Source organism: Lemur catta, chromosome 16 (genome assembly GCF_020740605.2).
Source record: "Lemur catta isolate mLemCat1 chromosome 16, mLemCat1.pri, whole genome shotgun sequence".
NCBI lineage: Eukaryota > Metazoa > Chordata > Mammalia > Primates > Lemuridae > Lemur > Lemur catta.
In genome coordinates this window covers 34,398,686-34,421,437 of record NC_059143.1, presented here as the reverse complement: position 1 = coordinate 34,421,437, position 22,752 = coordinate 34,398,686, and the positions used below count along the sequence as shown (strand labels likewise).

Below are 22,752 nucleotides of genomic sequence, written 5' to 3'. Positions count from 1 at the left end.
ATAGACTTGAGGGTTGGTAAAGGGTGGTCACAGGTTAGTTGCTTAGAAAGTGAACAAACTTCCATTTCTTTGTGGGAAGGAATTTTACCATTGCCTTGGTCACCTAGAATATGTACTCATACGTGAACTCCCTGCATCTGTCCTCACTGAGTGGAGGAAACTGAGGGCAGTTTGAGCAAATGAAACCCATAGGTGAACTTAAAGTTTCTTTTTATCTAACACAGTCTACTCAGTGCATTTGAATTTTGTTCTAACTGTATTTGGAGTTCTAACAAAGTAATGAATAATAGATTATCAGAGTAAGAAGAAAGGAAAAAAATGAAGGATTTATGCCAGTATTAATTATTCCTCTGTGATTGGCACTGAACCAGAGAATGCAATGACCAAGGTTTCCCTCATCTTTCAGAAAAATAAGGAGTGATTTGAGAAGTTGCTGCTGCTTCTCCATTATCAATTACCATTCATTTTTGACTGAATATATTACAGGGAATAATGTACTTTTCTGTGAAAATGTGTGTTAACATTTGGTATATGAGACTATCTTAGGGGGCAGAAAGAACCTAGGTGATTAGTAGATAATTCATAAGAAAAGCTTTAAATGTCTGAATAACTTAAGTGAGAAGTTTGAGTTTTTTTTTCAACTTAATCAAGGTGAAGCTTTTTATCAGAGTTTGGTTTATGGTGAAGAGTCTGTACATTCTTTAATGAAACCACACACACATTCTTGTTCCATGGCCTTTGACCAATTCCCTAACTCGAGGTGTCTGTCTGTAAAATGCTGACTTGGGGAGACACGGCAAGCAGCAGGATCTGCACAGATCCATCGGCAGTGGTAGAGAGATAACTAAGAACATGCTATCCGAGGAAGACTTTTGACCCTCTGTCAAGGACTAGAGCTTACCTGTCTCCCCCATTAGCAGTCATTTTGTAGACAGATCTGGAGTTAGGGAGTTGGATTCTTTCCATGGGACAGAGTATTTGGCTTCACTGACTGTATATTGTCATGGATATACTGCACAAGTAAGACTCTATGGCAAAAGTTTATTTGTGTTATACCTTTGTTTTGTTTTGTTTTGTTTTTTCTCTTCTGTTTCCCTGCACACAGGTTCAAGTGTCCTCAGTAAGCCTTGCTCAGTGACTGTAGCCAGTGAGGCAAGTAAGAAGAAAGTGGATGTTATTGACCTAACAGTGGAAACCTCTTCTGATGAAGAGGAAGATCCTCCTGCCAAAAGGAAATGCATCTTTATGTCAGAAACACAAAGCAGCCCAACCAAAGGGTTTGTTAATTTATAGTTCATTATTGTTCATTACACTTGCAACTAATTGTTCTTGGATAGGTTTGTAAATGTCTCTGAGGAGGTGTGTGACTGTAGAAGGCTATTTTAATTTGCCTTTTTTCAGCTGAAATATTTTAAAGTAAGCATGTTGTTTATAGCAGTGGCCCCCAACGTTTTTGGTACCAGGGACTGGTTTCATGGAAGACAGTTTTTCCACGGATTTGGGGCAAGGGGAGGCGGAGCTCAGGCAGTGATACAAGTCTTGGGGAGTGGCTGTGAATACAGGTGAAGCTTCACTGCCACTGCTCACTTTCTGCTGTGTGGCTTGGTTCCTAACAGGCCTCGGATCGGTACTGGTTCGTGGCCTAGGCGTTGGGGACCGCAGGTTTATAGAAAGCAAATTTCGATGAACAATATATTTACATCTTTGGAAAGTGAGAGTTTGAGGTATTTATTTCTTACTTGATACTTTTTGTTATTTTCTTGAACCTATTTGTAAGGAAATTTGGTATCTCAGACCAACATAAGGAAGCTTGGTGTAATGGAGTGTGGAACCTGGGAATCTGATAAGTGTGGATTCCAATCTTGATACTGTTGCTTACTTGTTCTGTCGTCCTGGATGAAATACTCGTTTGAACCTCCTTTTTCTGTTCTGTAAAATGAGGTTCAATAATGCCTACCTTACAGGATTATTGTCAATTTTCAATGAGATTATGAAAGAACTTGGCCTCAGTGTCAGGCACATGGTAATTTCTCAATAAAAATTGATTCCGTTTTCTTCTCACCCTCTCCAGGGCAAAATATGGGCAAGTAGATGCATTCTAGCAGGGATTCTTTATGATTTACCTGAGAGAAGCCTTTACTGGCCTATAGTAAAAGACAGGTCTGAGTATTTAGCAGCAGGTGCTTCTTACATACAGATTTTGGACCATGCATGGAAGTAAGGGGGCGGGGGGGAGCTGGGAGTTGACAGCCTGTAAATACATTCTTTCATACTTGGGTGTACTAGTTTCATCTCTTTGGCCTCTCAATGCACTAAGTTTTCTAATGGCTTTATTGAGGTATAATTTACATAGCATAAAATTCACCCATTTTAAGTATACAATAGTATCTAATCACTGATTTTAATAAATTCATAAGAGTTGTACACTCATCATCATGATTCAATTGTAGAATATTTCCAACACCCAAAAACTTCCCTCATGTTCTTTTGTAGTTTATTGTGAATCACACCACAAGTCTAGGCAATCATTGCTCTTTTCATCTCTATAAATTTGTCTGTTCTAGGCATTTTTTTTTTTTTTTTTTGAGACAGAGTCTCACTTTGTTGCCCGGGCTAAAGTGAGTGCCGTGGCGTCAGCCTAGCTCACAGCAACCTCAAACTCCTGGGCTTATGCGATCCTACTGCCTCAGCCTCCTGAGTAGCTGGGACTACAGGCTTGCGCCACCATGCCCGGCTAATTTTTTCTATATATATTTTTAGTTATCCAGATAATTTATTTCTAATTTTAGTAGAAACGGGGGTCTCGCTCAGGCTGGTCTCGAACTCCTGACCTCGAGCGATCCACCCGCCTCGGCCTCCCAGAGGGCTAGGATTACAGGCGTGAGCCACCGCGCCTGGCCTGTTCTAGGGATTTTATATAAATGGAATTCTGTCTACTTTTCCAACATTCGGTTTTTAGGTTTTTTATAGTTGCTTTGAAACTACTTTTACATTACTTTTAAGAATTAAATCTTTTGAGTTGCCTTCCTCATTGTTAAAATACTATTTCAAGATAGTATTTAAACATCATAGTAAGGTCATGTATTTTCTTTCACCTATTTAATTAGAATGAGTTTTCAGATTTGTTTTCTTAGTGGAACAGAAAATGAGGAAAGTATTTCAAGGGGGGTTTTTCCTGGTGTGCTGGTCACTTTTTGCTTCTTTGAGACAATTTGGTTGGTACTTGTATAATTTAAATGATAAACAAAATGAAAATATAATTTTGATACGCTTACTGAGGTGAAAACCAGGGTAACGAATGCTTAGATAAGGTATTTCTAGATTTTACTCTAATGATACCCTTTAGAATACACTGGAAAAGCACGGGTTGCAAGTACTGTAGTTAGCTGGATTCATGCTGGGTTGAAAGATTGTGCGTAGTAGTGCTGACTCATGAGTTGAAGTGATCTTGGAGCATGTCTTTGGTGGCATGTCAGGAGGGTCTACCCTCTGCCTGTCCTTTACCATGTTTTTATAAATACTTAATAAGGAGACAAAACTGAAAGGATGTCACATACAGTGGATGACAAAACCTGAAATGACCTCAGAATGCAGAGGAATAAGAATAGTTTCACCTATGGTCAGCTACTATAGCATATAGCTCCTCATCTAGGTTGAAAAGAAAACAAAAATGTAAGTATTTAATATAAGATAGATATTTGTGACTACACCAACAATTCATGAAAGTTTTGATTTAAAAAGTTTGTATAAATTTCAGCTCTTCACCTCATTCCATGAAGCCCACTTAATCTTAATACCCAAACTAGATTTACATGTCAACCCCCATAGAGAGAAACCTTTATGAAACAGGCTCACATAGAAAGATAAGTGAAAATTCTGACTTCAGTCTTAGGAAATCATTTAGTTATATATTAAAATAACATCCGCTATAACCAAGTAGAGTTTATCCTAGGTGTGCTTTGATATTAGGAAATACATGGATAAATATGGATCTTGTCACAAGAACAACACTATAGTCATCATAATGGATGCTTGAAAGTCACAGGTGAATTGCCATTCCTGATAGAAACTCTTTGAAATGTCAGAGTTACCTTAATGGTTTGAAGGGTTCACCACTTAAGCTGATATGTTCTTAGCATTAATAAAAGAAGCATAGTGTCCCGGATACAGCCTGTGTCAGTTTTGTTCCATTTTAGGCTGTGTGGCTTTCAGAGCATTTTAGTCAGTGCTATCATCAAGAAAGGTGTTAACAAATGCGTGCAGCCAGAGCAGGGGAACAGGAAGGTGCCTAGTAGAACCTGGGTCATGATGGATGAGTGGGTCTAAGGACTGAAGCTGTTAAGCTAGGAGAAGAGAGTATGTGATAGCTACCTTGTAGTTCTTAAAAGGGAGTCATTGACTAGTAGGATTAAGTGTATTCTTTGTTATAGCATTCATCAGATTTAGGTCTAGTGGAGGAAAGATACAGGGAAAAACTTTCTATTGGAGCTTTTTAACACTAAGAAAGTTGATGTTTTATACTAAAATCACATTTTCTGTGTTGAATTAGAGTAGCTTCCACCTGTTACAGTGTCATAGTAGAGGTTCATTCTGTGGTTATATCATCTCTCTGATCCCTTCCAGTCTCAAGCTTTTGTTGTTTTGTTCCTGGTTGTCCTTTTCATACCCTCTCTTGTGGCTCAGCATCTGGAAATTTTTGGTTTTCTCTGCTGTGTAAGTTCATCATATGACTTCTGGTCAGTGATAGTAAGCAAATGAGAAAGAATAGAGACTGAGAAATCACCAAACCTATTTTAACTTATAGTGCAGAAATTATGTGGGCTGCTATTTTTTTTTAAAGGTACGTTGTTTTAGTAAACACATTATTCTTATGAACAGTTTTACAAAGCACCAAGAAGAAATTGAAAAATACCTCTCCTAGAGAGAATGTTAACATTTTGATAGCATGCCAGTTGGAATCTTTACATGCAGTCGTACAATACCTTTTAGAAGAAACTGGTACGTTAATCTAAGATGTTTAGAAAACCTCTGATGTTTTTATATATTGAAAGATAATTTTACATATTATGCTTCTACCCCTACTTCCTGGAAATTGAATGGTTGCTTTGTCATTAATAAGGAGGTATTCTAAGGACAGGAAACAAAGAATAGGGATAAATGTGAATATTTTTTATAATCATAAAGTGGGAGCACAGTGAACCTCAGGTTTATGAATAAAAATTGTCAATCTATTTTCAGACATCTAAGTCTGAGCCAAATGTGAATTATATGCAATTCTTTGACCCAGTACACAATCTAGAATACCAATATTTGCTATAGCAACATTCTAGCAATTTACTTTTGTGCTGTGATATTATGGATAGTTATAAAAATTTAAAATACATATGTACACTAGCATAATGTATATATATGCCTGTGTGGATATTTGCCAATCCTATGAAGAAGCAGTAATAAATGTTAAAAGTTTTTAAAAATTTACTACTTTATAGCATCACATTTTTACACCCATAATTCCACCATACATAGCCATTTACATTTCTCCATGGAGTCTGTTATTCATATCTGTAAATACATTTTATTGCATAGGTTTTAGAATCATTTTGTTTCTGAATGTGGTCCTTGGGAAGATTCTGATAAAAATCTACCAGTATGTAATTTGATAATCCTAATTAATGACTATTTTCAGCCATCCTATATAAAGTTGAATTTGTGTGTGTTAATGGTTACAAAGTTCAGGTAACAGGAATTAACCTGTTAGCTTTTCATATGTTTAGCTTTTCAAATGTTTTCTGAGGTTTTAGATGTTGATTTACTAATTGGTACCCCTATTGGATTTTGGCATTTTCATAGGTTTTAACATTCACCATTTGGTATTGAAGAATCAAGGGGTTATTTAATCATTTAAAGTTTCATGTTGCTTTGCAAACAGGACATGTGCAATAATTCGGTGTTAACTGTGGTGACAGACAAGTGTGTGGGATGTTGACTGACTCCTCTGTAGTTGTAACTCAAGGGGTTAGGGAAGGAAAGGGAGTTTGCTTATTGCTGTTGCCTATAAGTCTATTTCAAGTTGAAGGATCAATTCAGGATCAAGACAAAAGAAAATCTCCACTGTGAAATATCAAAGGAAGAGAGAGGGGAATGGGAGGAAGACAGACATTGTCTTTTTCTTGTACCTGAAATTCTTTTAGTTTCCTTCAATAGCAGAGAAAAAGCGATAGATTAAATGAACTTTTAAGTAGAAACTTTTGAAATTAAATGAAACTTTATGTACTTTTTGGTCTTTAAAATCTTGCCTATTAACATTAAAAAATAATAGATTAAGATATTAGTACTGTGAGGCAGCCAGAATAAGCAGAGTCACTTTTTTGGCCTCTTCCCCAGCGCTCACACATACCCAGTCTCATCCTCCTTAACCCCTCTGTTCCTCCCTCAATTTGTGATATGTGCTCTTATATGGAAGTACATATATGCTCATGTGTCATTTGAAAATACTTTTTAGTAATTTGCTGTTCTTCTACTTTGATCCTGGTAGAAGACCACTGTTTTCAAACCTCCAAAAAAAGCTGAGCTTTAGGTACAACATAACTTTCTTCATCTTGGATTCTAAGTTCTCTCTTTTTCCTTGAGTCTGCCTTTTCTAACATTGCTCACATCCTGTTTTGGTTTTAGGTCCTCAGTAGGCATCGGAGGCCAAGAAACCTCCTGATTCTAACCCAGACAGGTTGATTTTTTAAGATTACTTCCTTCTATCTTCATCTACCTCTGAAAAATGTGTTTTGAAATGCCAGGCTTATGCTATTCCTCAAGCATATTGAATGTCATATGCCTCTTAAATGGATCAGTTTTTAATCTAAGATTTCTGAACTCTGACTTCTGTTATTTATTAACTTTTTTGAGAGAAACATAGTTGCCATATATGTACTCTCAAGATGATTTTGTTTTCCACATTTCCAGTGGCATCCATATTTTTGAGAAAGAATAAAGAATAACAGCCAGACAAGGTCCTCATATCAGAATGCAAACCAATTTTAGAAGGACTCCAGTGTCTGAGTAGGTTGTGATTATTTAAGTGGTTTGACATGCAAATCGAGGTTATGATGTAAGTTTGTCCATTAGAGTGTAAAGAATGTCATGTAAGTATGTCATCATTTTCTTATTACTAGTATTTAATAATCTGAATAATAACAGGAAAGGGAAAGGATGTCCAGAGGTTGCCATCCCAGTCTAGCTTTGTGACCATGGTTCTACTTAGAGTTTTCTTTTTTCTTTTTCTTTTTTTTTTTTTTGAGACAGAGTCTTTGTTGCCCAGGCTAGAGTGCCGTGGCATCAGCCTAGCTCACAGCAACCTCAAACTCCTGGGCTCAAGCAATCCTCCTGCCTCAGCCTCCTGAGTAGCTGGGACTACAGGCACGTGCCACCATGCCTGGCTAATTTTTTCTATGTATAGTTTTACTTATCCATATAATTTCTTTCTATTTTTTAGTAGAGACAGGGTCTTGCTCTTGCTCAGGCTGGTCTCGAACTCCTGAGCTCAAGCAATCCTCCCGCCTTGGCCTCCCAGAGTGCTAGGATTACAGGGGTGAGCCACCTCACCTGGCCCTACTTAGAGTTCTCTAAGATACACTTGTGCTTTCTTTGTTTTTGTAATTGTCCCTTCTAGCTGTAGAATTCTGTGCTTCAGGCGTTAAGCTTACAATAGTTGACTGACAGTGCTTTGCGATGCTAACCTTAATATTTTGTTCCTGTTCCCATCTCATCACTTGTTGGCAAGATGGCCACCATCAGCAATAGGGTCAGTAACATTGCTTAATTTCCTCTTACACATTCAAGATGTTTTTTCTCTGAGGTTCTAGTTGTTCGCCCTGAGCTAAGAGAAAGTGAAGATTAAAGAAGAAGAAAGCAAAGATCTTTAAGCCTGAACTTTTAAAAAAACATATATTTAATTATGCTGCTTTTTGAAATTATAAAGTTTTAATTCTAAAGTATATATATTCTTATATAATACCAATTATAAAATCTTTCTTATGTGTGTTTAATTTGTATTTTTAGTAGCATGAACAGGTAATTTCAAAGTCATAAACCCTTTTTCACCTACCTGATAGGTGGTATCATGGTAGCCAGCATTTTTATTTCTGGATATTAATATCTTAAATCTTGAATAGTCATCTTATTCTCATTTCTGATTGTGGCCTACTGCCATTGCTTTTAGATTTGGTAACTTTGCTCAAATGATTCCAGATAAGATTGCAAATAATTAATACAATTTAAGTTAGAATTAAAGAAATTCTGGTTGTGCTATAATGAGTAGCTTTACCCACAAAGAAGCCCAGATTTAAATCAAACCTTAGGAATCTTCTATTTTAGTTTTAAATTTCTTTATAGATAAAATTACTAATATCCACATACATGTTACACTTACGCTAATAAAAGTGTATATAAAGTATATTTCTATTTGTGGATGAAAGTGTTCTGTCTTACTCCATCACTGTACAGTGTGTTTGAATGTCAGCTTGCTCTTATGTCACAGCTGCTGTTGAGAGCCAAGGTACGTTCGTGTTAAAATGAGGACTGTTGTGAAAGAGGAGAGTAGAGTGGAGTGCTGTGTAGTGAGTAGCTGAAACTAGTGAACGTACGACTGAGAATGCCCAGTGGTGCAGCTCTTCTCTCCTGTGAACTAACAGCCAGATTGTTTGTAATTTCCCATGCTATTTAAAACAGGGTTCTCATGTATCAGCCATCTTCTGTAAGGGTGCCCAGTGTGACTTCGGTTGATCCGGCTGCTATTCCGCCTTCATTAACAGACTACTCAGTACCATTCCACCACACGCCAATATCAAGCATGTCATCAGATTTGCCAGGTATGTGGAGAGTTTTTGTTTTTGTTTTTTAATCAAATTTTATTATTTTTAATTTTAATCTGTGGAGCAAGTACAGTTTCAAAATTGTAAAATTCAAGTGCTAAGGAAATTGAAGGCTTCATTTAAAGGTCATATCTGTTTTAATACATCACATTCAGTTGTTATCGTTTTAACTATAGAGCAGTTGTTGCTCTGTAGATTCCTAATGATAGGAAATACAGAAGAATAGTAGGAAAATGTTATTGATTTTATTTTCCCTTGTAGAGGATTTGTATTTAGAGACTGTTTCTTGGTTTATTCATCGTAGACCCTTCACAGGTTAGGGGAGGGTATTTTCTCATACTCTTCTTTGGTAGCCTGTCAGAACTTCAGAATATACTGATATAGTTTGGAGCTGATTTTGTCTACCAGCTTTATCCTGTGGATTTTATTCCCCCTATAAAGGTAGGGTCTACCATCTGTTTCCCTAGAGCAGTGCTTAATACATGGGGATATCTTTTATATCTACAGTAGTCTTCCCTTATCCACGGGGGATACGTTCCAAGACCCCCAGTGAATGCCTGAAACTGCAGATAGTACAGAACCCTGTATATACTATGTTTTTTCGTATATACACATACCTATGATAAAGATTAATTTGTAAATTAGACACAGTAAGAGATTAACAACAATAACTAATAATAAACTAACAATAACTAATAATAAAATAGAACAATTAACATACTAGCATCACTACTCTTGTGCTTTGGTGCCATTTTTAAGAAAAATAAGGGTTACTGGCACACAAGCACTGTGATACCATGACAATCAATCTGATAACCCAGATGGCTACTAAGTGACTCAGGGCAGGGAACTTCTGGACAGAGGAATGATTTATGTCCTGGGTGGCATGGAGCAGGATAGAGTGGGACAGCTTGAGCTTTCATCAGACTACTCAGAGCAGTGTGCAATTTCAAACTGACTGTTTATTTCTGAAATTTTCCATTTGATATTTTCTGACCGCAGTTGACTGCAGGTAGATGAAATCATGGAAAGTGAAACCTCAGATAGTGGGGGACTACTGTATAAATAACTAAATATTTAAAAGAATTCAAGGTTGCTTGACTTACCTTAGTATCAGGACTTATGCTACCAAGGCCATATTGTAAAATTTAAACTTTTCCTGCCATTACACTTCTTTCCTCTCTTCATAGCCATTGTTTTCATAAACGTTTTTGTCAATCAATTTGAGCAAGTTAGGACCAGTGCTGCTTATATTCGTTATTTCCCTTTTCTCTGAAGGGCCTATTTAGTGGAATACAATTCCTTCCTCCTGTTACTAATTTTGTTTTGTAGATTTGTAAAGTTGATTTTGACCTGTGGTTTATTTTTCTTTCTCCCCTTAGGTAGGTCTTTATTTTAAGCACAATACTTATACTGTTGATGAAAATTTGTATTATTGAAACAATTGACACTTGTGTTATCTGGCCCAGTATTTGTTATGTACAAAACCTAATGCTAAGGTACAGATGAGGTTTCGTGGTCTATGACAGAGATGGAAACTCAGAGATTATTAATTTCTAACTGCCATGTATTGCTTTAACCTTGGCTAGTTTGAAGAGTGTCCATATGTCATCTTAGTATGTATTATAAACAAGCATTCCTAAGGATTTGTTTCCTAAAGAACGTTGAATTAAAAATTAATCCTGAAAAAAAATCATGAACATTTCTGTTTATTAGAATAGTGACCCTGCCATTTAGCAATAACATAGACACAAATTTACAAATCACTTGTCTTGTTAATTTTCAAATTGTGTGAATCTGGATGAATTTTTAGTTTGGGGGAATTTATATTATTGCAAAATTTGGGTGTAAATGGAGACTTTATTTCTTTTTAAAAATGTACAGATTGAGAAAAATGCAGTAAAATATGTCTGAACTCTTTGTATTTGGTAAAATGCATTTCAAGCTGGAATTGAGGAAATAAGACTATTATCCAGGGCTGATACTGTATGTGAATAGTGGTTATTAAAATGTTGAAAAGCTTTCTTGCAGTTGATAAACTGAGTAGAATAGGATCTGTTGTGCTTTAGAAGAACTGCTAGTTTATCATTATCTATGAATTATGTTACTATATCTCAATAGTTTTTATTTTTGTTTTTTGGTAATGTGCTCTTTTGTAATTAGTAATTACTTTGGTTTTATTTTTGTGCATATTTTTACGTAATTAGTCATACTGTGGAGAGTTTTGGTATTGTTAAATTTAATAACTTATAAAATATTAAATAGAACACCAAGAATGGAGAGATAACAAAGTTTTAATACATTTCTTAACATTCCTTTTAAACATCATAAACATGAATCTTCTGAATCTGCAGGAGAACAAAGAAGAAATGATATTAATAATGAACTGCAGCTTGGAACATCTTCTGATACTGTGCAACAGTGAATACAAAATAAAACAAATAATTTGTATTTATGGAATGGAAAACAGCTTGATTATTTCAAGAAAAAATATGACTGCCTTATTATTGCTAGTGCCATATTGTCAGGTGCGAATGGTGCTCAAAAGTTGTATCATTAAAATTTGAAAGTGCTAAACATTTACGTACTTAATCATGTAGCAATTATGTTTTGTTAAAGTTTATGGCTCAAGTAAGGAAAATGTGTTGTCATCAATGAGGGGAAAATACTGAGTCAGTTTCACATAATGAAGCATTTAAAATTTAAAAATTACAATTTTATCAAGTGTATTATTAATAAAACAAAAACATTTAGAATGTATTATCAGAATTTTTCATACCACCTGCTTCTTAGTTTAAAATAATTGAGCATTTTCAATGATGAAATACTTAGGAGGGCATAAAAATCTATCAATATGACATGCTGCAGTTGAAACTTACGGTGAAATAAGAAAACAGCATTTTGCTAAATTTATGAAACAAGGCAGTAAAATTTTAATCACTGTTGATAAAATTTCATTTATTTCATGTAAGAGTTTAATATTCTACTTAAAATGTAAAATGCAGGAGTACTTTGGTAGTTTAGTTTTTTATTAGAAAGAATATTACAACATCTGAAATACTATATCAAACTTCACTGTTAAATATTTGAGGAAAAAATGGTTTCGGTGAGAGATATTTACATTAATACCTTATTGTATTTTGTATTGACTGCACTCATGTAATGCTTGGAAAAGACAATCTAGAGTGTCAACCAAAATTTTAGAAAAATTTCTAGGTATTTTATATATCATAACGTTGTATAAGTCACCATATTCTATCCGTGGATGAAGTATCAAAAGATATAGATCAAATAAATCTCTTAAATCTTTAGAAGACTTTATATTTACTGGAACATATGAAATCATCAAAGAGAATTACAGTACAACTGAAGAGCTGGAATTGAAATAACTAAAATAGGAAGTCTTTGGACCTTGATGGTCATGCTCTAGTGATAGAGCTGCAAAAACCAGAAAATCATATCAAGGCCCTGTATTTATATTAGTTGAAATTATGAAACAGGAATTGTTGAACATTTAGAAAATGAGTGCTTTCAAGTAATTTGGCTTCAGGACACAATATTTCAACAGAGCTATCAATACTTAGCTTTATGAAAAAAGTTTCTTATTAATACAGATGGAGTGATAGAACAAACATTAAAAGTGATTGAATGTATAAAACTGAAAAAACTATAAAACAGTAAAAGCTATTAAAAAATGAAGAAAAATGTTATAGTATTTGAAGCAAAACAAAATAAAATTAAGTTGATTAACATTCCAATATACTTTTTATGATATAGTCAATAATAGAAATATTGAATATATGAAGCTCCCAAAAGGTATTATAAGGGCTAGACAAATCTTGAATTACTATTTAACAGAAGCAGAGAGAGGATTTACTGAACAGTGTCGTTAACGTTAAGAGAAACTCTCTGCTAATGGAGGTATCTCACTGCACTGATTATCATTTTAATGGAGGAGTCATTGGAAAAGTTTATTGTGATTCTTTTTGTCCAGTGTTGGCTCAGATTGCTGTATCATATAACTAGTGACAGGCATACAAAATGAAAAATTATGCGATAATGTAAAAAAGTACTTTAGAAATCATTTGAATGATTTCTTTCAAATGATTGGTGCTACAGCTTGTATCACTGGATAGGCGTTTTTTTAATACCTTTATTTAAAGATTATAAGGGAATAAATATATTTAAATTTTTTGACTTATAAATTGTTCATACTGGTTATTAAATTATTTTAAATGTCCCCACTAATATTCTCCATTTTGAGTAAAAGTGTACTAGACGTTAACTCTGTGTGGTGGTTATGTTTGGGTTGACCTTAAATGCCAGCATAAAAACTCATGGAATTGAACAGAAATTGGTCTGTCTTAATGACCTATACCTAGTATGTGGTTTCTTTTTTAATGTTTGAAATAATTAAAAATTTAGTCAAACAGAGAGGTTTAGGGGAACTGACTTAGAAGTTTATTGCTAAACTTTTCCTACCAGAAATTTTTTTATTATTTATTGTTATTTAATACTTCAAACTGAGATTACTGGACAACGTTTTTCACATTCTTGTTTCTAAAACATAATTGGAGAATTCCATTGCTTTGTTTTAGAAAATTATATTAGTTTATAACTCAGTAAACTTTGATAACGTCAGCCTGTTAGTGAGCAGCATTTACCAAGTGCTTGCTTTGTGCAGAGCTCTGGATGATGTACTGCTCTTGATGTGGGAACAGGGGAACAGGGGCTATCAATGAAATAGCTGTTTAAGAAGTAATATTTAGATGAACCTCACTGTGGTGTATTTCTGAAAAATAAATGTGAAGTATTTTAAGAGCCTAAGTATGTTTTTTTTTTTAAATGGTACGAATCCAGATCATCATCTCATTATTTTTATTACTTCTGATTCTGAGTGACAAAGGAAGAAGGGGGCATTTGCTTTGACTATTCCTAATTCTCTGGAAATTTTTGGACTGCTGCCTTTGAGTCTCTGGGAGATGGTTTTCCCAGTTCTTTTGTCAGGGAATATGTTCACCTTTGGGTTTTTTACACATTAAATATCACTGATCATGGTATAGAGCTTCCTTGTGGCAGAGTGGTAAACACCCCAAATGTTTTGTGACTTAATGATAAATAAAAATGACTTTGGGAAATAATTCTGGTCTCCAAATATGAGACAACTATTAACAAAGCATTTTTGTTTTAGGTTTGGATTTTCTTTCCCTTATTCCAGTTGATCCCCAGGTATGTATCCTGAATTTAAGCAACTAATTTGTTATTTGTTGATTTTGTCATGCTAACTAAAAATGACCAGTTGCATAAAATCAGGACAGTCAACTCTCAATTTTTGGTGGAAAGGAAGTACTATATAAATATTTCACAATTTTATTTGGAGGAATAAAGTTGCTGTTTTCAGTGTATTATATTTTATCCTTAATATCTAAATTGTTAATTATATTTTATTTAGCTTAATAATTTGGCATCCCTTACAAGCATTTGAGTGATTAGAGTGAGTGGAAGCAGTGCTAGGTAGCTGGAGGATAAAATTTTACAGGTAAAACTTTATTTTTTAGATAAAACATTTATTATATAGAAAATCAACAGCTACAGCTGATTAAACAGACTTGATTCATTAGCTTGATCCTTCATTGTTTTTAAAGACAGTCAGATTTGGACTTTGGGGACGTCCCAATTTAAAGTTTCTATATACCAATCATCCCTGTTTTCTTTGTCAAAGATGATAAACTCTAGTAGCCCAAAGTCCCAACCTGAAGACCTTGCAGTGAGCATGGATTCCACTCACAGGCTTATAGCAGATGCAGAGAAGAGGAGGAAAAGGCATAAGAAAAGTGAAAAAGAGAAAGACTTGTTGAAACAAGGTGTTGAGAGTAGGGAGGGAGAGGAAGAACCACGGGATCGCTGCTCCACAGGCTGCTCACAGTCAGTTAACCACAGGCCTAGTCTCCGCCTCCAGTTTCGGTGTTCTATTATCTGATCACACAGACATCACTGGAAATTTGGGCCCAGGGTACTGTGCAGATGAGGAATTTCTTGTTGTCATCCTGAGTTGACATTGATACATCAGTAGATGTAACAACGGTACATATAGCAAAGGTGTATATATTTTTTTCTAGGAAATGAATTCTTCAGGCTTAAAGGATTACTACTGATTTTTATGTGACCAATCCTTTTTAAAAAAAAAAAATATCTTGGAACCTAGAGGTTTTTATTTCATAGCTCTATTTGGCATGCTTAGTGGCAGTCTAACTTATTTGGTAAGTAGGTAGAAGGGCGAGCTCGTGCTTTTGATTTACCGGGGAATCCTTAGGTTTTTCTACTTTACCTTCACATTGCCTCATAATTCCTCTCATTGATATATATGGAAGGAGTACAAGGCTAGTAATAATAAAATGACTGCAACCTGAATACTATAATAATTCAAGGCACAGAGCTCATTGATGGCAGGACTATAGCATCTAACACTAATTTTGTAAATGAAGAAGAGTATCTTTTTCCCATGAGGCAATCAAAAACTACCTTGGTAGTGGGAATGAAATGTAAGTTTCTTGGCTTTTTTCCAGATTTACCTGCCAATTTTAATGGAAAATTAGAAATTGACTTGATTTTTAGAGAAGAATTTTAGTGCCTGACAATTCAACTATCTTTAGAGCTCCTTAGAAGCTCTTCGAGAACTATTCTTTTCCCCCTTAACCAGTGTCCCTTGAATGTCTTTGTGTGTGGTGTTCATTTTATTGATAAACCAAGACAGTTATCTATCTAAAACATTAAATAACACTTTTGAAGAGCAGCCTGAATTTTAGTTGTTGCTATATTACTCTGATAGGTAGCTTAAGCCTGGGGCTATTATTTCTATTTTATTTATGGGCCTTGAAACCATGTAGTCTAAACAACTTCACTTTTAAATTCCTGTTCTGTGATTTAGTGTCTCCGATGATAAACTGAATAATATATAGAGTGCATAATATGAATCAGATCTCCTTACTGATCTTTCATGGAGTTGAACTAATAACAAACTTAGGACATCTCCTCTTGCATTATATTACTAGACTTCTCTTTGCTAAAGTCAGTACAATTGTTTCTCACATAAAATAGTCTACAGTGATATAAAATAAAGCTTTTAGCTCTTGTCTGTCTCCACGCCTTGGTCAGTAGTAAGAGTATTATACTCAAGTTTGTACTGATTTGGGAATCAGCAACCAGGATTGTAAGGGGGCTTGAAATGTCAGCACTAGGAAAGCGATGTTACACATCACAAGGAAGATTAGATTAGATCTCCTTTAAAATTTATTCCAGAATTTTGTGATTACATGAGATAATTCTCTGTCCTGAGCATCCTGTGGTAGTTAGGTACCATGTAGTCTCTGTTTTAGAATGAATGTTGTCATTATTGAGTTTTACATTAGCAGTTTTGCTTAATACCATTAAAAATAAGTACTTATTAGCCTTTACAGTGTGATTTAAACCCCAACTAATATGCTCAGCAAATTCTTTTTTGAGATTAAATATGAGTTGTACTTGTGGGGCCAATATTTAGTATTAAATGACTTCAGTTATCGTTGACCTTCTTTGTACTTTTACTTGTGTATATGGTCAACAAACAAATTCCCTTAAGTTTTGAGAGAATCCAGAATATGCTCCATTCACTAAATGGTGTAAAATAGTTAAATTCATGCCACCTTCCACCCAAAGATGTGAAGTTTTGGGGAATTTTTAAATCCCGTTGGGATTTAAGTATATGGCTATCACTTGTGCATATCTAACGATTTCTAGTCTCTTTATTTAAAATCAATGTAGCCTTTTCCTCATCGGCATCATTGTTTGTTTCAAGCAGTACTGTCCTCCTATGTTTTTGGATAGTCTCACCTCACCCTTAACAGCAAGCAGTACGTCTGTCACCACCACCAGCCCCCATGAGAGCAATACTCATGTTAGTTCCTCCAGCAGCAGGAGTGAGACAGGGGTCATAACCAGCAGTGGAAGCAACATTCCTGACATCATCTCATTGGACTAAAAGGACAACACACTTGATTCTGGGAATTATTCATCAAAACTGCTCTTTCTTGGATCTCTAATCTGTGGAAACTATTTTTTTGGCAATTACTTTGATATTTATTGAAAGTCAGATGGATTCTTTTGCTTTCTGAGAGATGAACACAGATGACTGCAGCAAGAACCAAATGACATGCAAGGATTTTTCTTACGCTGTACTCTGAGCATCAGAGTAATTCAGCCATAACTGTATCTTCTTGAGAGATGGATTTCAATTTCATACATTAATGGATGGATCCTACAAATCAGTTACAAAAGTTTTTGTTATAATAAACAGCAATAAAAATTATGTAAATATTCAAGTAAACTTTTTTCTAATTAAAAGTTGTAAATCGTTGATTCTAGAATGACAGCAACTTCTGTTTAACCTGATGTGAAGGGGAAAAATATATGGAAAGAACTGATGTTTGCTGAATGAGTCCTTTCCATGGAGATTTGTTCTCTTTTGTTGAAGTAATGAAGTTTCCATAAGTGGCCAAAGCTTGGGTTTCACTTTTCTTCCTACAGTTCCACTTTTCTTCGTGATCCCATCAGAGAAAAATGGCCTTTGTGTTAGCATTTTTTCCTAGTTATCATTTATACTTTGACGTTGTTTGCTAATGAATGCAGAGTGAAGTTCTGGAATTTGGCTGCTCTATATTAGTGGTTATGTTTAAGAACAGTATGCATATTCTACCCTGAACATGATGTGTGTTATTTTTGGTAACTGTACATTCTCATTCTAGAGTTTCCTATAAATTTGGGGCTTGCCTTCTCAAAAGAAATTCTGTGCGGCCATTGAATGAAATGTTTGGGAGTAAAGTGTGACTGAAATGTTCATTAGAATTTTGTTCACACTACCAAATGTTGATAGCTTGGAGGCAGCAGCAGGAGAGATTTTGGGGGATGGTTAATAACAAAATTTACTTTCTTCTTAAGAACTTAATTTGCTCATTTTATAGACCAGAATACTTGTTGAAACTTCTCATATTTTAGTAGCACTGACATAAAAAATATGTTTTAGATCTCTGATCATATTTCTCACCGATGTAATTTCAGTCTCCACAGTGATTTTCAAACTTAGGGAAAAAATGAACAATAGCAAGGAAGGGGGACACCATCAAGTTTCTTTTTCCTTTTTTTTAAAAAAGAAATCTTAACTGAAACCACAAAAGAGAATTAGAAATGTTTGAGTTCAAGTGAGGAAGGGTTGGGGAGAATGGGCCAGAAGCTACTTCGTATCTCACTCTGTGCCGCCCCCAAACTCTTGGGAACCCCTGAGGTTGTACTGGCTACACTTTGAAAATTCTCTTATAGCGTGTTTGATTTTACATCACTCAGAAAACTGAGTTTTACTCTGAGACTAGACATTTTTATCCAAATTTTATAGTTTGCTTCATTTGGCTTCCTAAATCATTTTTGATTTCACAAGGATTTAGTACTTTCCTGATGTTTAGCTTTCCCTAAGCTCTATCCACTTTAAAAACAAAGGCCTTTTTTTTTTCCTTCAAATGGCTGATCTAATGATTTCTCAAACAGAAGTGGCCCTGTGAGGACTCTCCAGTTTCAGTTAGAATAGGACGTACTACTTCAGAGTTGGTGCAACTCCAGGGAGCTGACTTGTCCTTGCTTGGTGTTTTACACCCTCTTAAGTTTTCATGGCCCTCATGTGCTCTTTTTGTACTGGTTTAATTTTGTGTGGTTTTCCACATCATCCCTTCTCTGACTGCATATTCCCTTATTTAATTATTATCCCTTTGGGAGGGCTGCTTATTATCAAAGATGTGGAGATAACAAACCCTGAATCCAGCAGTAACACCATAGTTGCCAGTTCTACTACCTTCTTAGTCATTAGATTTCCAAACCATGTTACAGGTTTTTGGTCCAGATACAGAATTTCTTCTTAATTTTATGTTGCTGCTGTTAAGTGCAGATGCAATTTCTGTTGACTCTGTAATCAGATAGAAAAAGTAATTTGCTTTGTGTGGCATAATTTGTTAATAAATAAATGATGTATATTTGTTATTTTGTTACCCTTTAGATTCTAAGAGGCTCCCTCCCCCCCAATTTAATGAACAAAGTTTTATAAGGTAAATGAAAATATTAATAGAAATTAGTTTATTTGCTTGGTTCTTGTAACTGGTAACTGTGCTTTTGTAGTTGTAATTTGTTTCTTTTTCACTATTTTCTGTGAACAGTTTTAATGTTCATTTTTGGTGTTTTACATTGAAATTACATATAAATTTTTAATTTATCTCATACAGGCGCCTTGCGTTTTAAAAAAATACACTTTGAAGTTTATAATCTTAAAATTGGGGCTTACATTGTGTATGTATCTTTGAAGGTGAGTACTTTTCTTTATGCCTTTGGCCTTATGGCAACATCATGATTATTAAGCCATTATCCTTGTTTACCATGGGCACTATTTTTTACCAAGACTCTGACACTTTAGCAGTTTACTTTGCTAGCCCAGATTTCTTCTTAAACAAGTATAAAGGAGTTTCAGAGGGGTCCTCTTAGCTGTTACTTAGATTCTGTTAGCCAGTCAGTGATTATCTGGAGTTATCTTTTTTAAGGAAAGGAACTGCAGTTATTAGTCTGTTAGAATCACTTGGCCAACTTGTATTTTTATCTTTCTTTACTTTGAAATATTAAGGGATTTTCTTGCTTTGGTAACTCCTGACAGTGTAATTGGTGCTGAATATAGCTTCATGCCTAAGGTTGGCTTTTACTTTTCACTTTCTGACCCTTAGGTGAGCCACTTCAGGATTTGATTTCCATTTCTGGTCAGAAGGTATAAATACTTGGCATGTGTCCTAGAATAATTGTAAAGGCCAAATGAAACAGTTGAGGTGAAGTTAGGTTATGTGGCATTTATCTGATGTGTTTGAGAACACCTAGAATGAAAATACAATGCATAGGTAAGAGATAGAGAGTATAATTTAGTTGATCCATAACTCTTGGTATAGGACAATTTTCCTTAGGGCAGTCTTAAAGAATTTGAAGAAAGGTAAGATGTTGGATTGTGTTGAGCAGAGACTGTTCTGACTTTGATATTCAGACATTCTGCCTTCAGACCATTCGTAGACATTCACCATTGAGTAACCACGTTGTCTTTTTTTCTGCCAATAAAGTATTGATTAGTTGACATTTTTGTATTTTTAAGTAAAGGCAATTTTTAAAAGCCATGAATTTAATTTACAGGTATGCCTTTCATTTCTCTCTAGCCTTCAATTGGTTAAAAAAAAGTCACAACTCTTCCGTTCTGTATTTAGTAAACACTTTTATTTTCTTAATTTTTTTTCTGCAAGATTTTCTCCATTTTTAAGGGTTGTCATAATGACATTCCCATCATTTCCCAGCTCTTTTCGTCTTAGAAAATGTAAAGCAGTACACCATTTAAACTGTCTGACATTGGATTTAGTGTCCCTGGGTTCATGTGGTGTGGGAGCTTGGAGTTGTCATTTAGATTGGTGATCAGTTTGACTGAATCACCATCTTTTCTACTATAGTTCTACATGAATATGGCAAAACGTGTGGAAAAGAATTTAAGAATTTCTCTGCTTTTCAAGAGTCTCATGCTTCTGTCAAATAAATGACTGATGTGTAATCTCCACTCCCCGTTTTTTTGGTTAGGAACCACTGCAATTCCTAAAGAAACAAATAAAGCTATATAAAAATGTCTATTCCAATGTTTGCCTGGTTGAATAATGTTTTTGTTTTTTCTGTGAATGTCGGTAGTATATGCTCATTGTGGAAAATTTAGGCAATACAGAAAAGTGTACAGAAAAATAACAATTGCCTATAATTCTATCACCAGGAAAAAAATCACTTAATATTTTTATATAATACTTGCCAGTCTCTTTGCTACTTGTATATGTTTTTACGTAGTTTCATTCATTCTCAGTGTAATTTGTATCTTGGTTTTTCCCTCAGTCTACAGGCATTTCATATCATTGAAACCTATGTCAGCTATTACTAATTTCATGATATTCCATTGTATGGATGTGCCATTGTTTGTATAGCCTTTTCCCACTGAACAGTTTAGATTGCATCTCATAATGCCATGGTGAATGTCTTTGTGCATAAATTGTTCACTTAGGATAAATTCTTAGAGGTGGAATTTTTGGTTAAGGGTATGACACTTTTTATGGTTCTTGATTTATATCACTTCAAATGGTTATGCTGATTTGTACTCCACCCCAATGGTGCAAGTAGGGTGGCCTAGCCATATATTCCAAGAACATGCAACGTTTTACCTTTATGCAAGCAGCTGGGCTAAAACCTCTGCCCATGTGACCCTGGTGAACTGGGCTAACTGATGTGGCAGTAGTTGGCAGAGATTTCCTAGGCTTCTCAGTTTTACCTGTTATCTGACATGTTCCAGAAACACCTACATGTGGGCATCCAACTTTTTCACATGATTTTACTTGCACTGTAAAGTAGTACAAATACTTTTTGTCAGACTACATTTTCCATTTTTAGTTCAAAAATCTTGTTATGTTTTTTTTCTTTTTTAAACCATTTGTACCTAGGGCCTGCCCTCAGTAGCCAGCTCTCTTTTTCCTCTTCCTATAGGCTCCGTTTTGGCCTTTCTGAGCTCCCCAAAGCCAGTAGGATCTTCTGAGCCAAAGGCAGTCCAACCAAAACTGGAAAAGTGGTAAGACTATAAAAACAACAAAAATGGGCAAGCTTTGCCTGTTTTCACTTTGTATTCTTTTATGTTTACAATCATGTCTTACTATTCTTTGCTATAAGGGCAGCTGTGGGGAAACAAAAAACAGATTGCTGTCTTCAGATGTTCAAGGTACAGCATTTTCTTGATTGGCATAGCGCATTCATTATTCCCAGACTACTGCTTATTTATGAATGGCTTTTTGAAAAAACTTCCTTTATTTTGTGTTCTCGAAGCTTAACTCTTGAGTGAAAAAGGTGTTATGTTATAAAATAGAATATGCCTCATACTTTGATGCCTTCATCGAACTGTTTAACAAACGTTTAGTGTGTTTTGTAAGTCCATGTGGGATACAGTAATATAAAAGATTTGGTCCCAGACTTCGAAAGGCTTTTAATCAAGTTTTCAAAAATCAAGAATCGTGGTCGGACTCGGTGGCTAACGCCTATAATCCCAGCACTTTGGGAGGCTGAGGCGGGAGGATCGCTTGAGCCCAGGAGTTTGAGACCAACTTGGGCAACATACCAAGACACCCTCATCTCTACAAAAATAAAAAACAATTAGCCAGTCTTGGTGGTGTATACCTGTGGTCCTAGGTACTCTGGAGGCTGAGGCAAGAAGATCATTTGAGCCCAGGACTTTGAGGCTGCAGTGAGCTATGATAATGCCACTGTACTCCAGCCTCGGCGACAGAGCAAGACCCTGTCTCAAAAAAAAAAAAAAAAAAAAAAAAACCAAGTAACAGGCATTGTGCTGAGAACTTTCCAAGATTTTCTCATTTCTTGCAACGGCCCTTTAAAAAAAAAAAATGGTGGCATTCCCATTTTACAAATGAGACAGATATAGATAGATTTCCCAAGGTCACAATGAGTAGTGGGCTTGGGGAGTCTAACCTAGACCTAGAAGCCCTCTGACTAAATGGAAGTGACATTAACTATGCTATCTAGGAGACTGGTATGAAAATCTAGACATAAAATTATGAGAACTGATTTCAGATGATGGCCCAGTAGTGAGAAAGGAATGGATGCTGAAGCCATTTCAAAGGAAGACTCGGGAGTAAGGGTGAGTCCGTTTCTTAAGCATGGGTAACTTGGTTTATAGTGGCATTACTTACAGGAGGCAGTTTGGGTAGCAGTCACTGAGTCAGTGATGAGTTTGATGTTAAGTTTGGGATTTCAG

At 35.3% G+C, this 22,752-nt stretch overlaps 1 protein-coding gene across 6 annotated transcripts in view; it reads left to right on the top strand.

Moving 5' to 3' along the window:
• Positions 1-17,323, top strand: part of PIAS2 (protein inhibitor of activated STAT 2) — a 79,924-nt gene extending 62,601 nt beyond the window's left edge. For 3 of the 6 annotated variants that reach the window (XM_045527270.1, XM_045527272.1, XM_045527273.1), the window contains 4 exons: positions 1,106-1,277; positions 8,722-8,861; positions 14,056-14,093; positions 16,699-17,323. In XM_045527270.1, coding sequence (XP_045383226.1) covers positions 1,106-1,277; positions 8,722-8,861; positions 14,056-14,093; positions 16,699-16,881 — 533 coding nt within the window. In that variant the 3' untranslated portion in view covers positions 16,882-17,323. Of the gene's footprint in view, positions 1-1,105; positions 1,278-8,721; positions 8,862-11,218; positions 11,457-14,055; positions 14,094-16,698 lie in introns of those variants that run through there. The other 3 variants (XM_045527274.1, XM_045527271.1, XM_045527275.1) reach the window with 3 other exon arrangements.
• The last annotated feature ends 5,429 nt before the right edge of the window (positions 17,324-22,752 follow it).